General features: G+C 39.1%; 1 protein-coding gene across 1 annotated transcript in view; it reads right to left on the bottom strand.

Moving 5' to 3' along the window:
• RXFP2 (relaxin family peptide receptor 2) overlaps positions 1-16,179 on the bottom strand; it is an 86,347-nt gene that overhangs the window by 43,286 nt on the left and 26,882 nt on the right. The window contains exons 4-5 of the mRNA XM_036744005.1: positions 14,293-14,398; positions 12,663-12,734 (exon numbers count right to left, since the gene is read on the bottom strand). Of these exons, the coding sequence (XP_036599900.1) occupies positions 12,663-12,734; positions 14,293-14,398 (178 nt within the window). The remainder of the gene's footprint in view (positions 1-12,662; positions 12,735-14,292; positions 14,399-16,179) is intronic.

Here is a 16,179-nt window from a genome sequence, read left to right as displayed (position 1 = left end):
TCCCTCCAAAAAAAGTGAACTGATACAAGCATACACACACACACACACACACACACACACACACACTCACACACAAAGGAAATGTTTACAAATATTGTTGGACAGTGACAATGGTACATTGGAAATACTTTTCTCACTGGGACAGGCTGTCCACATGAGCGAGAACAGTAATAAATTAGGTGTATGTATCAATTGATGAGTACTACTATTTGTTAAGTAGTACTATGTGCCAGGTACTGTGCTAAATACTGGGATTATAAAGAAAAAACACAGAAAAAATACCCCTGTCCTCAAAGGGATTATATTCTAATAGAGGAGACAATGTGCACATAAATAGGTACATAAATGACAAGGCAACCTTAGAAAGCCATAAGAAGCTGAGGGGACTGAAAAGGGTCTCTTGTAGAAAGTGGCATTCGAGGTGAGGAGGGAGGGCATTGCAGGTATGAAGAACAGCCAATGCAAAGGCACTGAGATGGGAAATGGAGCATCTTGTGTGAGAAGAACAAGTAGACCAAGAAGTATATGGCCTATCCAGTGGCTAGGAATAACAGGAAAGAAGACTAGAAATACAGGAAAGCACCATTTGTGAAGGGCTCTACATGCCAAACAGAGGGGCTTATGTTTACCAAGGCAATAAATAGCCTTTTGATTGGTCTCCCTGATTGAAGTCTTTGCCCATCCCAGTCTATCCCCCACTGAGCTGTCATGTTCTTCTCTTCCTCTGACCCCGATACAATAAACTCCAGTCCTCCCTGTTATCTCCAGGATCAAACATAAAATCCTATTCCACATTCAAAGCCCTCTATAGCTTGTCCCCCTACCATTCCAGTCTTTTTACACCTTACTCTCCCACTATGTCCATGACCCAGTGATGCTGGCTTCCTTGCTATTCCTCACATGTGACACTCCGTCTCTTGACTGGGCATTTTCTCTGGTCCTCCCCCATGCTTAGAAATTCCTCCCTCCTCATCTTTGCTTCCTGGCTTCCCTGGCTTCCTTTACATCCTAGATAAAACCTCACCTCCTACAGGAAGCCAATTCCCCTTTCCACTGCTGATTTTTTTTCCAATTTATTCTGCATGTATCTTATTTGTATAAAATTGTTTGCATAGTGTCTGCCACATTAGACTTTGAGCTCCTTGAAAACAGGAACTGTCATTTTGTCTTTCTTTTTATCTCAGCATTTAGCACAGCGCCTGGCATTAATAAACCGTTGCTGACTGACTAACTAGTTATTAGGGAGCCACTGGAGTTTCTTGAATAAATGGGGGAAGAGAGTGGTATGCCATGGTCTGACAAGAGTTTAGGAAAATATGGTGGGTTAGTGACAACAGTACATTGGAAAGACTTGTTCCTGCTGAGCCAGACTGCTGAGAACTTGTGTATAGCACGTTCACATTTCAGAGCTCTTACATATGAAATATCAAATTTCTCCTCTTATCACTATGAGGGAACAGCGAGCATTATTATTCCTGTTGTTACAGATGAAACACTGAAAACACACAAAAGTTAAATGGATTGTTCGAATTCCTACAGTGAACAGTGACTAAGCTGGCAATGGTCCTCCAGACTCCTGATTCGGAACCTTAGGTTCCATCGTAAGCCTAATCACTCAACAATGGACAACTGACAAAATCATAATATGGTTAAGATTACTGAACAAACACTTTCAACTTGCTTGCAAAGTTGTATATTATAACCATCTGTGTTTTTGTCACATTTCTTTACCAGTCTGAAAGATCCATGAAGGTGGGGACTATGTCTTATCTAAACTTTGAAGTTCCCCGAGTGTATAAGGAACAACACTCTTTATACACTGCTGCTCAAGGAATGTTTGGTGAATCGGCTTGTATTGCTGATCATCCATTCAGTGTGAGGTTAGCATTTAGAGCATGGGCATCTCCTTTAAGGTATTGGATACACGTAAGGAAACTCTTGACTGCTTAGAAAAGCCTCGGGGTTGCTCCACAGAGCTTCTCTCTCTATCCCTACTCTGTACTTCATACCTGATACTATCCCTTCACCCAGGTGCTGAGCATGCAGGAGGTATCAAAACTCAGGGAATTTTCCAATGAATAGTTGCTTCACCTATGTTGGAACTCTAGGCAAATCAAAGCTATTCTAGGCAGAGTCTGTTAAGGGCAGATGTGATCTTTACCCCTTATTATAATAAGAGGCCCAAAACATGGATTTTTTGTATGACTGCCAGATATTCTTCTTTGATTTCATTTGCCTCATCCCCTCAAATATTAAATGATGACTTATCTCTCCAGTACTGCGACACCACGGTAGCTATGTGGCACAGTGGGTAGAGTACTGGACCTGGAGTCAGGAAGACGTCATGGGTTCAAATATGGCCTTAGACACTTATTAGCTGTGTGACCCTGGGCAAGTCACCCCTGTCTGCCTCAGTTGGTCATCTGTAAAATGAGTTGGAGAAGTAAATGTCAAACCACTCCAGCATCTTTGCCAAGAAAACCCCAAAATGGGGTCATGAAGAGTCAGATATGATTGAACAACAACAAATAGAACAACACTAAACTGAGAATCTCTTAGAAAGAAGCTCATTGTAACTGGGAATTGATTATATTGTGGGTTAATCACTGTCTTCATAACATTGTAAAGTATGGCATTTCTAATAGTACAGAGAAAACCTTGTTCTCTCTTCATCTCCCCTATCCATCAACCCTAGTCAGTATTAGAGTAAGATAGTAACATATTTCAGGACCACAGAATTTGAGGGCCAGAAGGGACCATCCAGCACAACCCATATGATAGTGGAAAACCCACTAAAACATACCCAACAAACAGGCATCCAGACTGTACTTGAAGACTTCCAATGGAGTGGAAGCCATTATCTCAAGGCAGCCCATTCAACTTTGTGACGATTCTAATTGTTATGAAATTTCCTGGCATCAAGTCTAAAGTGGTCTCTCTGCAATTTCTACCCATTCCTCTTATCTTTGCTCTTTGGGGTCAAACAGAGCAATTGTAATCCCTCTTCTACATGACATCCCTTCAAATACTTGAAGATAGTTATCAGGTCCCCTCTGAGTCTTGGTCTCCAGGCTAACCAACCCTAATGCTTTCAGCCAATCTTCATATGACTGATTCTGGTTGCCCTCCTTTGGATATTCTTTAGCTTTTAAATTTCTTTCTTATCCAGTGGTGGCCTGAAATGAACATAATACTCCAGGTGAGGTCTGATGAGGGCAAAGTGAAATTGCCACCTCTCTACTTTGAGAAGCTCTGGCCCTCTTCACGAAGCCCAAGAATGCGTTGGCTTTTTTGACTGCTACATCACATTGCCGACCCATATTGAGCTAAATATTTGCTAAAATCTGCAGAGCTTTTCCAGAACTGCTGTCTAACCATACTTCACATGTTATATATATAAAGATAATTTTTTCCACTCAAGTTCAAGACTTTACATTCATCCCTTTTGACTTTCATATTGTTAGATGTAGCCCACTCAAGATCCTGTTGGGTACTGACTCTGTCATGCACTGCGTTAACTATCCCTTCCAGCTTTGTGTCATCCGCTAATTTGGTAAGCATATCATCTATGGCTTTATTCAAGTCATTATTAATAATGTTAAACAGCACAAAGACAAGGGCAGACCCCTGAGGTACTCCAATGAGTCCTCCCACCACATTGATATTGTACCATTAACAACTGCTCTTTGAGTCCAGCTATCTGACCAATTTGGAATCCATCTGATTGTATTGTTATCTAATCTGTTTCTTTCAATTTTCTCCATGAAAATAGCATGAGATATTTTATCAAATGTTTTGCTAAAACTTAGGTGGACTATGTCCACTACATTCCCTGCCTCTACTAGCTTAGCAATCCTATCCTGTTAAAAAAGAAAATGAAGCCAACTTGGCATGACCTGTTGTTGATAAAATGACGCTAGCTCTTTGTAATTACCAGTTCTATATATAGATGTTTGCCATCTATCTCTTTAGTAATCTCTTCTAAAATTTAGTTAGCAATCTATTTTCTTCCCTTTTTTGAAGATCAGGACAACACTGTCCCTCCTCCAAACTTGTGGTACCTCTTCCATTTCCCATGATTTTTCAGACATCACCATCAGTGTTTCAAATATTACACGATAGGTCTTTCAGGCCCTAACAATGTAGTTCACCTGGGCCAGGTGACTCAAATTTATCAAGAGCAGCAGCTAGGTGCCCTCTTGTTATCTCCAAACTTATCTTGGGTCTCATTCTCAGTTATTTTTGTTCTATCATTTCCAGTTTAAAGGTCATTCTCCTTGACAGAGAAAACAGAAACAAAACACAAGCTTAGTAGTTCTGCCTTCTCTCTATTGTTAGTTATCATTATCCCATCCATCCCAAGCAAACATCCTTTCCCTTCCTTGATCTGCTTTTTTCTCTGAATGTAGTGAAGTCAACAAGCATCTATTAAGCATCTGTTATATGCCAGGCACTGTGCTAAGTGCTGGGATACAAAAAAAGGCAAAAAGCTATCTCTACTCTTAAGGAGCTCACAGTGTAATTAATGTAAGTAAAAAGACTACAGACAAATTTCATCATAAACTTGTCTAAAACTCAGATGTGGGTAAAATGTGATTACAAAGGTAAATGTCAATTTTTGTGTTTACAGAATACTAGTGAAAGCAATTACAAAATGAAAAGTTAATGATATGAATTTTTATGATAACAGCAACAGCAGAATTTGGAAAAAAAACATAGGTGCCCTGTGGTGCCCCTTAAATATAAAATTTACTGTTACCTGTGATATTTACATTTTATTAATAGTAAATGCTTTCCAAAGGCCTATCCATTCCTGCCATCTTGTGAAATCTTGACAAAGTGGTCAGTTTCCTGCATTGTTAACTTAACCTTCCACAAATTCAAACTCTGTCCAAAATGTTCTTCCAAGGTACCATCGTTTATAACCCTGCCTTTGCTATCAATTAATCCTCTTTGTTAGGAATGCCTTTCTCTTTCTCCTCTCTTCAAGGCTTGTTTTACTCTTCCCCATCATACTTATTTTGTGATATTATATATTGTGCTTTTCTGTGTTTGTGTCTTGTACCTAGACTATAAGCTCTATGAGAGCTGGGACAATCATCATATCTAATCTTTTTACCTCCCAAAGCACTTGGCTCAGTGATCTGCATACATTAATTAATTAGGCATTAATAAATGCTCATTATCTCCTGGTGTGGTGCTACACACTATAATACCAGCTGCAAAGGAAGCTGAGACTGGAAGATCTCTTGAGCTCAGGAGTTCTAGGTTGTAGTGGGCTTTGCTGATCAGGTGTGCCCAGTAAGTTCAACATTAATGTGGTGTGAACACAGAAAGGAAAAGGGTATGTGGCATGCTACCAGGTTGCCTAAGGAGGGGGCAAATAGATCCAGCTTCAAAATGGAGCAGATCAAAGCTCTTGTGTTGATCTGTAATTGGATCTGGCTGTGAGTTGCCTCTGCACTTCCATCCTGAGTGAGACAGGGAGACTCAGTCTTAAAATCAGATAGAGAGAAAGACAGACAGACAGATAGACAGATGGATAGACAGATTTTGATAGATGGATAGATAGATAGATCCATGGTTGGATGGACAGACAGATGGATGAACAGACAGATAGATGGCTAAATTCTCATTGCATATATGAATGCAGTCAGTGTTTGTGTCTCCTCTGGAGGAGCGAAGCATAGAACTAACGAATGAAACAAAACAGTATTTACTTACTATATGCCAAGCACTGTGGAGTCCTGGACATTTAATCTGGATGATTTAGGTTTGTAACGGTAATAAAGGCAGGACTTTTTTGCTGTTCTTCTCTTCCCAGTGCTAAGGCTATCAAGGGCCTTTAATGAGTCTCACCTTTGCTTGAATGGGGCAGGTAAAGTGGACCCCTTTTTGTTTTGGAGTGTTTTTGGCAGCACTAAGGCAATCGGGAGTCATTGATTGGAAACAATGTATATGATGTGGTGCTAGTGATTGAAGAACTTTCCCACACTTTGGTGCTAGCGATTGAAGAACTAACTTTCCCACACCCTAAATGGTAGGCCCCCAGCCCTCAGGGTCCTGAACAGTGTATATGTACTGGAAGACTACCATTTGACTTTTGAAGGCACACTCATTGAAAGAGTGTGGGTGGTGAGACTCTGGGCAAGCCCTTGAAGCAGTCCCCTTGGCTTTGAAAACCCAGGTGTTGGTGCTTCCCTTTTTGGTAACTATGTATGTGATTTGATCAGACAAGGTCTGTCTGTTGATTTGTTTGTAATTTCTGTTTGTATTTGCCCTGAAGTTCAGGGGCTGATCTTTTCCCCCTAAATTAAGTGAATGATATATGTATGTTTAATTAAAGTGAGATTGTTAACCCCTTAAGGTTGCTTTCCTTAGAAAAACAGATCAAAGAACCTATGTTGGCAGCCCTTCTGTGTGCTGGTGTTATTGATCTTACACAGCCACAGTCGCTGCTACATTGTTGTTACAAGGTTGAGACATTACCTCCTCCTCAGCATCACTCTCTCTCTCTCTTTCTCTCTCTCTCTCTCTCTCTCTCTCTCTCTCTGTATATGTACATATATATGTATATGTGTATGTGTGTGTGTGTGTATACATATATATGTATATAAAGTTTTATAGCTGGAAAGGACCTTGGAGGCCATCATTCTCAACTGTCTCATTTTTTACAGATGAAGAAACTGAGACACAGAGGTTAATTGACTTTCCCAGGCTAGAACAGCTAGCAAGTGATTTAGTTGAGATTTAAACTCAAGGCTTCCTAACTCCAGCCAGATCCAGTGGCCATCCACTATACCACATTACCCCCTTTTTCCTGCAACACTGAGCAATTTTGGAACCTGAATTAACTGGATTGCTCCCATGATTCTTCATTTTAGTTGGCTATGAGCCAGCAAGATCATGGAGGGCATGGACTCTCTCTTATTTATTTCCATTTCTCCCACAGTCCCTAGCACAGCATACTGAACACAATACGTTCATTCCCCACTAATAAATAAACGTTTATTTTGAATCGAGTTGACTTGTCAATCATCCCATACAAGAACGGGTGGCATTGAAACTACCTAGCTCATCAGTAGAATGGAAAAGGACTCAGACTGGGAGTTCTCACTTTTAATTTGATCCTGTAGTAGCCTCTTCTTCCTTTCTAAAAGAAGAGTTTAGTCTGGGCATAGGAAAACATGAACACAGAAAACTGGCAAATAGTTGCCAATAAGCAGCCAGATAGCACAGTGGACAGAGTTACGGTCCTCAGGAAGATCTGAGTTCAAATCTAGCCTCAGAAATGTACTAGCTGTGTGACTCTGAGCAAGTCACTTAACCTCTGTTTGCCTCAGTTTCCTTGACTGTAAAATAGGGATAATAATATCACCTACCTTGCAGGGTTGTCGTGAGTCTCAAATGAAATAGTATTTGTAAAAGCTCTTAGCGCAATGCTTGGCACATAGTAGGTACTATGTCAATGCTTATTCTCTTTCCCTAGCAGACTCTTTTAAATCACAAGGAAGCAATAAAGCCATTTACTCTACTGTGTGTTGAAAGCATTTACTAAAAATAACTCCCCGGTTCATGAATTCCTGCAGTTTCAGCTGTCAGGACTTTTTCAAGCAGAAACACCAGGAATTTATGTACCTGAAGCTAAAGAAAATAAATGCTTTAATGATATGCATGTTCATAGGCTGGCTATTTTTTTTAAATGACAACGTTTGATATTCAGAAGCTGGCTTCAAACTGCTTCAAATATATTTTGTTGCTGGTGGTCACACATAACAAGAGCCTAGTGTATGATGCTGGAGTTTTTTTAATTTACATAAAGGTCTGTGTTACATGGAAGAAGAGACTTCTGGTTGGTTTCCATGGTAGCAGTGATAAAGTATTACAGTCAGTCCCACAAATTTTCTCTCTCTGAAAGGTCATCAGGAAGAAAGTGCCATTTTTGTTAGAAGGTTCAATAAGACTTAGCATTTTTAAAGATGATCCTAATAATTGGCTTGGCAGGGACTCTCATCAGTTGGGCTCTAAACACATTCGTTTGGCATTTAAAACTTCACATTGTTTTAATTATTTTTCAGATTTAAAAAGAAGGTCCCCCAAAAGGACCTCTTCTCATTTAAAAAAAATCACATATGAAAATAACGCTAAAGAAATCCTCAGTGAGCTAACATCGCATACCACTAACTGCCTTAGAAATCCAGAGTTACCTTTATGTATGTTTTTGAGTGTAGTTCAAAAACTTTCAATGGCTCCCCATTGTCTGCAGAACTCTAATGTCCATAGCTTGGCATTCAAGGCTTTCCACAGCCTGACGCCAACCTAGGTGAGGCAGTAGATGGAGCTGTTGACCGGGAGTCAGGAAAGCCCGTGTTCAAATCTAGCTGCAGATATTTACTAGCTGTAATTTTTGTCTAGGGCAAGTGACACAAAGCACACTCTCAGCTGGGGTGGGGCATGGGATATTGATACATGGTGGGAGCACAAAGACCCTTGAGTGCTGGCACAAGGCCACTTTCAGAGGGGTCCCTGCAATGTATCTGTGTGTATATGTGTCAGAGTACTTTTTGGAGAGGAGCTCATCTATCCAATGATCTGGATTTTATTTTAACTAATTATTCTTGGTAAACAGGTGTTAAACTCTGTTGTTTCTACGCTCCTGAGGTGCATTCAGTGTCATCTAAATCTGATGCTTTAAAAGTTCCAGTTTCCTCGGCTTAGTTTCGCCTTGTTGTTGTTGAGTCATTTTTCAGTCATGGCTGACTCTTTGTGACCCCATTTTGAGGTTTTCTTGGAAAGGACTCTAAAGTGGTTTGCCATTTCCTTCTCCAGTTTATTTTATAGATGAGGAAACTGAGGTAGGCAGGGTTGAGTGACTTGCCCAGGGTCATACAGCTAGTAAGTGTCTGATGCCAGATTTGAACTCAGGTCCTTGTGACCTTGTGACAGTGCCTGGTATAGAATAAGTACTCAACAAATGTTTGTTGCTTCTGCTACTGGTGATTGCTTAATCTCATATCTCATGAGCATATAAAAACATGAAAGGCTCCATTGTTCTCAGTTTAGTTGCTGTCATGTTGGAAGAGCCATCCATAAAAGCCTTTGATCAACTATTCCAAATAGGTTATTTAAATTGGGGCCCAGAAAACCCAATTTTTGAATAAGGGAAATTCTTATATTGATGCTCAAGAGGTATTTCAGAAATTCGCTTTAAATACAGTAATGAAAACAAACTGTAAGTTGAACATCTGTCTTGGGAGAAAGGGTCCAACCTAGTTTCAACTTCCTGCTTCTCACACCTTGGTAGGAATAGATATCTAATCCCCGAACCTGATGTAATTTAATAGCATAAATTGAGTGGAGTGGTGGTCCAATATTGTGAGAAAAATGCTTCCATATGCAGATGAACTAAAAGGAAATGACATGTTCTACCTGGAGAAGACCCAGGGGCACAAGAATTTGAAAGGCAACCATATGCAAGAGGGATTAGATTTGTTCTGTTTGGAGCCAGGAGGCAGAACTAGTAACCACAGGTGATGGTTACAAAGAGGCAAATTTGGGCTTGATGTAAGGAAAAAACCGCACTTCCTTATTGTGTGAGCTGTCTCTAGATGAAACAGGCTGCCTTGGGAGGCAGTGGGTTTTCCCTTTAATAATGTTGTTATTCAGACATGTCGGGGTCTGCATGACCCCATGGACAAATCTATGGGGTTTTTCTTGGCAAAGATACTAGAGTCCTTCTCCAGTACATTCCCATTTAACGGATGAGAAACTGAGGCAAATAGGGGTTAAGTGACTTGCCCAGGGACACCCAGCTAATAAGCAAGGTCAAATTTGAACTCAGATCTCCCTGTCTCCAGATCTGGTGCTCTATCCACTGCACTGCCTAGCTGCCCTACTATCAAAGACTGTATGACCACTTGTTGGGTCTACTGTAGAGAAGATTCTTTTGGGAGTTATGGTTGAATTAAATGGCCAGTGTACTCTTTTCCAATTCTCAAATTCTCATTCTGAAACAAGATTCAGAAAACCAAATTTTCAGATCTTCTGACTTTCAGGACTGGACTCATTGTTCTTTGAGGTCTTTTCAAGGTCTAAAACTAAACTTTAAATTGTGAAATTGACTCTTTTATAGTGTTTCCTCAGGTAAAATGAAGTATACAATTAAACATTTATTTGGGGACCTGACCAGCCAACCCCCATAATTCAGATCAACACACTGCATCATCTTTGGGGGCCTAATATAGCTGGATTTAGCTACATTCTCCACTTACAGGCACTGGCCAAATACTCCACAGAGGAGGAAGGACTCTAACAGTCAAGCAATGACTCCAATGGGTCAGAAAAGCACAGAGAATTCTAGACTCAGCTGGTCTGCATTCTCCCACCTCTACTCAAGTGCACGAGTTGACCGTATATCTGGAATACACTTTCCTACTCAACTCTGGTTGTGGAAGTCTATCTCTTCAGCTTGTGTATCCACCTCGATGCCGCTTTCCCAGCGGTCTCCAGAGGAAAGTGATCTCTCCTTCTCAGATGTTTCTAGAGCACTTTGTCTTGCTTTGTCCCTATCATAGCCCGTCTTGTTATCATGTTTATGGATTTGTCATATACTGCTCATTAAATTTTCGGTTTATTGAGGGCAGAGACTTTACAACTTTGTATCCCTAATATCCAACACAGTGGTTTGCACATAGAAGCTGCGTAAGAAATGTTTGGTGAAAATGTTAAAAAAAATGTTTTTACATGCAACTGGGAAATAAGATATACAGGCAATGGAGTATAGAAATCTATGTTGGTCTACAAGGAAGTAAGGGGAAAGGGGATAAGGGGGGGTGGAGTGGGGTGACAGAAGGGAGGGCAGACTGGGGAAAGAGGCAATCAGAATACATGCCATCTTGGGGTGGGGGGAGGGTAGAGATGGGGAGAAAATTTATAACTCAAAATCTTGTGGAAATGAATGTTAACTTTTCCTCTCAAAAAGAAAAATCTTTGGGAAGAGAAGAGCTGATTAAAAAAAAGAAATGTTTGTTGAGTTGAATTGTCCCTGACCGAAATCCTCTACCTTCTCATATTCCCTAAATATGAGAAATAAGATTGTGGAAGTGATTTCTGAATGGTATGAGATGCGATGGACTTCTAAGGTTCCTTCCAATTCTAAATATGTACAGTTCTACTGGAAAGATCCTTTCTCTGATAGTCAGAAGACCTGGGTTCTAATTCCAAGTCTCAATCCCTTGCTGTGTGAAAATTCATGTATTTAGGTCTCAGTTTCCTCATCTGTAAAAAGGAGGGGATTGAAAAAGATGACATCCCAAGCCTTTTCCAAGATTCTATTTTTTAATTTGTGTTTTCATACATTTCATTTATTTGTAGTATAGGTAGATGTGGACTTTATTCTTCTCGTCTTCCACTTGGACCATTGCAATAGCTTTCTAATTGGTCTCTCCATCTCCAGTCTCTCCCCTTTCCAATTCATCTTTCACATGGGTACCAAATTAACACTACTAAAACATAGATTTAACCATGCCAACTTCCTATTCATAATCTTGAATGACTCCCTATTGCTGCTAGGATAAAATAAAAACCTTTTAGCATGATATTAAAACTCCTCTCATATTTCTTCCCTTCACATACTCTCTAGTCTAACCAAATTGGCTTATTAGCTAGTCTTCATATATGACATTGGCAGCTAGATAACACAGGCCTGAAGCCAGAAAGACTCATCTCCCTAAGTTCAGATCTGGCTTCAGATACTAGCTGTGTGACCCTGGGCAAGTCACTTAACCTTGTTTGCCTCAGTTTCCTCATCTGTAAAATGAGCTGGAAAAGTAAATGGCAAATCACTCCAGTATCTTTGCCTGGAAAACCCCAAATGGAGTCATGGAGAGTCAGACATGACTGAAACGACTGAACAACAGCAATGAACATATATGACATTGCATCTCCTCCCCACTCTATGTCTTGGCAGAAGAGGTCCCCCATGTCTGGAATACACAACCCCCTCCTCCTTTCTGCCTTGCCAGAATCTTTAGCTTCTTTCAAAGCACAGTTCAGATGACACCTTCTATATGAGGTCTTTCCTGATGTACCTAATTATTAGCATTCTCCACCACCAGAAATTACTTTGCATTTCTTTGAGGCTCTGTAAAATGAGGGGGTTGGAGTACATGACTTCTGAAGTCCCTTCCAGCTCTAAATCTAAGGCATGAAAATGTAGATTTTATATCATCAAGAGCTCTAAGTAGTGTTGTCTGTAAAATACAAGTGAACTTGTATCATTTGGAATCTTTCTTTTTTTATTTCAAGTTAAAAGAGTTGAACTATTTAGTTTGGTCATGTAGATATAGATGTATTAAATAGTCTAGATTATTTGGCAATGGATGTTCTCAGAAGATGAATTTTTAAAAATTCATATATAAATTAATCATAATGCTTAAACAAATCAGTTCAATCATTTAAAATTGAAAATTAAAAAAAGAAAATATATCTTTCAATTGACTTTACTCAAACTTACAAATAGAAAAACTTTTAAAAATTATGAGGTAAGAAATAAACTCTCAATGAAAATATTTCAACTTCATTTTACTTTTATAATGACTATTTTGGACAGTGTAATACAATAAGGGTTTTTCTATTAACTCATTATATTTATACATACTTACATCTTCTTCACTTCTGTGTATTTGATGAAAACTTCGTCTGGAAGAATATGTATTTTATTTTTCTTAAGAGACCTAAAATAATGTAGTAAATAATTCAATTGAGTTCAAATCAAATACAACAAATATTTCTTAAATAGCTACTATGTGCCAGATACCATACTAGGCCATTGAGATAAAAAGACAAAAATGAAACTGTCCCTGTCATCAACGAATGTACATTATTCTACTAGTGGACTATACAAAGTACAGACAAAGTCATTTCAAGAGGAGGAGGCTAATCCCAAAAGGAATGTGTGGGAGATGACACATTAAATAAACCAGGATTTCTTTATTATTATCAGTTAATTTATTTATTTTTAGTTTTCAACATTCATTTTTATAAGATTTTGAGTTCTAAATTTTCTCCCTCTCTCCCCTCCTCCCTCCCCAAGTTGGCATGCTATCTGATATAGGCTGACATGTACAATCATATTAAACATATTTCTGCATTAGTCATGTTGTGAAAGAAGAATCAGAACAAAAGGGAAAAGACACAAGAAAGGAAAAAAAAGAAAAGTAAGCCTTGATCTGCATTCAGACTCCATAGTTCTTTCCCTGAATGTGGATAGCATTTTCCATCATGAGTTTTTTGGAGTCATCTTGGATCACTGTTTTGCTGAGAAGAGCTAAGTCTATCAAAGTTGCTCATCACACAATATTGCTGTTACTGTATACAGTGTTCTCCTGGTTCTGCTAATTTCACTCAGCATCAGTTCACGTAAGTCTTTCCAGGTAATAAACCAGGATTTCTAAGAGGTGGAGGTGAGGAAGGAGTACTTTGGAGTCCTGAGGGACCATGCAAAAGCTCAGTGGTACTCCTCTGTAATTATTCTCTTTACTATGGCTCTGGGATGCAATCTAGAACCCGAACTTCTTGACTGATATTACTAGAAATAGTATCAACTCTCATGGAGACAAAACTCAGGTTCTGTGATCTCAAATATTTATTTGGTAACTTGATCCTCAGTGTCATTTTAAAGAATCAGTGAAAAGCTATTGCTGCAAATAATAGAAGAAACCAACTGTATTTTAATATGAATGAAAAGTACCAGATGTGCCAAGTCTATGTATCTGAAGGTTAACAATTGAATTCAGTGAATTAAAACACAAATTTAGACAATATTTGGTCATTTTTCTTTTTCTCCCTTACATGGGTAATTTTCTAAACTGCAGTGTCTCCACCTCCAAACCTTGCATAGTTTTTTTTTTTAATCAGGCCATCCACATGATCCTCCTACCTGTTTGGAATCTTACATGAACTTCCCTCATTCCCAACAAGCATCAGGATGAATGGTTGATTTCCAAAGAGCAAATAATGCTCCCCTCCCATTGCCCCAGGGCCAGTGCTGACATACTTGCATAATAATTGGCATCAGATGATAATTAGAAAAGAAATTTGAACATCCAACTGCAGCCAAAAGGAGAATCTATCAATCTAATCAACAGCGTTCCTAAAAATGTTTCTGAAATTCTCAGCTGGCAGCCTGGAGGTTTCTATAATTTGCTAACATACACAGACACTAGGGGCTCTCTTTGGTCCCATGTTACTTTAGAGAAAACCATATTTATCCCAGTGTTAGGTTCTACTTACAATAATGTTACATTGCTGGAAACCAGTGGTACAGATTTTAAATTCACATTTATACATTCCAGTTCAGTCTCTTTGCAGGCACAACTTTGTGGATATTGCTGTAAACCTAGGTGAGGAAAAATGAAAAGAAAGAAAAAAGTCTCTTAACTAGGAAAAAAAAACTAGTTAACCATAATAGTATGCATACTACCCATGTTCTTAAGAAAAATTATTTTATTTTGAACTTAAGAAATGAAACAAGCATTTCCATAACATAGTAGAATAGAAAAAGATGATTGTACGTAAAGCTGCACACTTTTGTATTACTTTTAAGTGTATAATAAAGTTATCATGTAACTTTTTTCTTTTTTTCTTCTTCCCTCCCCATCCTAGAGATGGCTATCATTAGACACAAGTTTGTGTGTGTGTGTGTGTGTGTGTGTGTGTGTGTGTGTGTGTGTGTGTGAAACCATTCTACACATGCTTCTATTTATCAGTTCTTTCTCTGGATTCAGATAGCCTCTTCCTTCTTTTTTCTCTGAATATTTAACACCCAGACCCCATTAGAATGTATGCTTGTTTCCAATACAGATTACATCATTCAATGTATTTGTATCCCTAGTGTCTAGCACAGTGCTGGGCACATAGTACATGCTTAATAAATACTTGTTGATGAAGGGCATTTATTCAGAGACATCCCAAATGTAAACTAGAGTTATACAGTGAGCTCAGGGAAAAGAAGTGAATTCAGTTGTTCAGGATTACAGTGCCAGCAAGAGGTAGATCCAGGACTGGGACCTCAGTCTTCAGACTCAACATGGAAATTCTTACTACTAATCTATATTGTACCTCAGAAATGTGTAAATAGAGGGGAATCATTTAATTCATCCCAATAAACATTTAGCTATGGAATGTATACTATTTGCCAGGCCCTATATATATATATATATATATATATATATATAGCCTTGCAGCTTCTTAGTTCCTATAATCACCACAATGTTTCCATTTAATGGGACATCTTTACAAAGCATTTGTCCTAATTTTTAATATTAATAATGATGAGAGCTAACATTGATATAGCACTTATTATGTAACAGGTACAGTGCTAAGTACTTTATAATAATTAATCTCATTTGATCCTCAACCCTGAGAGCTACGTGCTATTATTATCCCCATTTTATAGATAAGAAAACTGAGGCAAACAGAGGTTAAATAACTTGCCCAGGGTCATACAGCTAGTGAGTGTCTGAGATTGGATTTGAACTCAGGCCTTCCTGACTCTAGGCCCATTGTGCTATACACTACATCACTTAGCTCAGCGTGCACACAGGAGACAATCTTGGCTCCTTTTGAAACAAGGCCTGTGGTCGCTCTCCTCTCTCACAGCTCTTGCTGCCTGGCCAGGCCCACTATTTCTGTTACATGAGTACCAAAAAATGCTCTGGTTAACCAGAACCTGATGAGTAGGGCCCTTGAGAAATTGAAATACCACTTGGGAGCTTTTTGTTTGAAATAGGTGGAAAGCTGGCAGACAGCCTTCACTTCTCAGAAGACATGAAGATGTGTATCTAAAAGCTCTTTGAACCTTCAAAGAAAAGGAGTGGGGTTAGGGGGTAACTTTTAAGAACTAATTTGGAAAGACTTTATGTCTGTTAATTATAGCCAGTAAAGTTCATCATTGAACCTTACTCATTAAGATCATTGTTACTGGCTGGCTTTCTAGGTAACTGGACCCAATTTGGCTAGGTCTGAGGTGCCTACCTGTCCCTCCCTGACTTAGCTAGACTCTGTGGGTTTGACCCTCTTTTTTGAATAAACTTGGGGGGTTTGTTGGCTTCTTCCTGCTCAACTAAACCTAAGTGTTGATCCCTGCTTGGGCTTCCTTGTTCCTTTGCTGTCCTTGGT

This window comes from Trichosurus vulpecula, chromosome 2, assembly GCF_011100635.1.
Source record: "Trichosurus vulpecula isolate mTriVul1 chromosome 2, mTriVul1.pri, whole genome shotgun sequence".
Classification (NCBI taxonomy): Eukaryota; Metazoa; Chordata; class Mammalia; order Diprotodontia; family Phalangeridae; genus Trichosurus; species Trichosurus vulpecula.
This window is presented reverse-complemented; position numbering and strand designations above follow the sequence as displayed.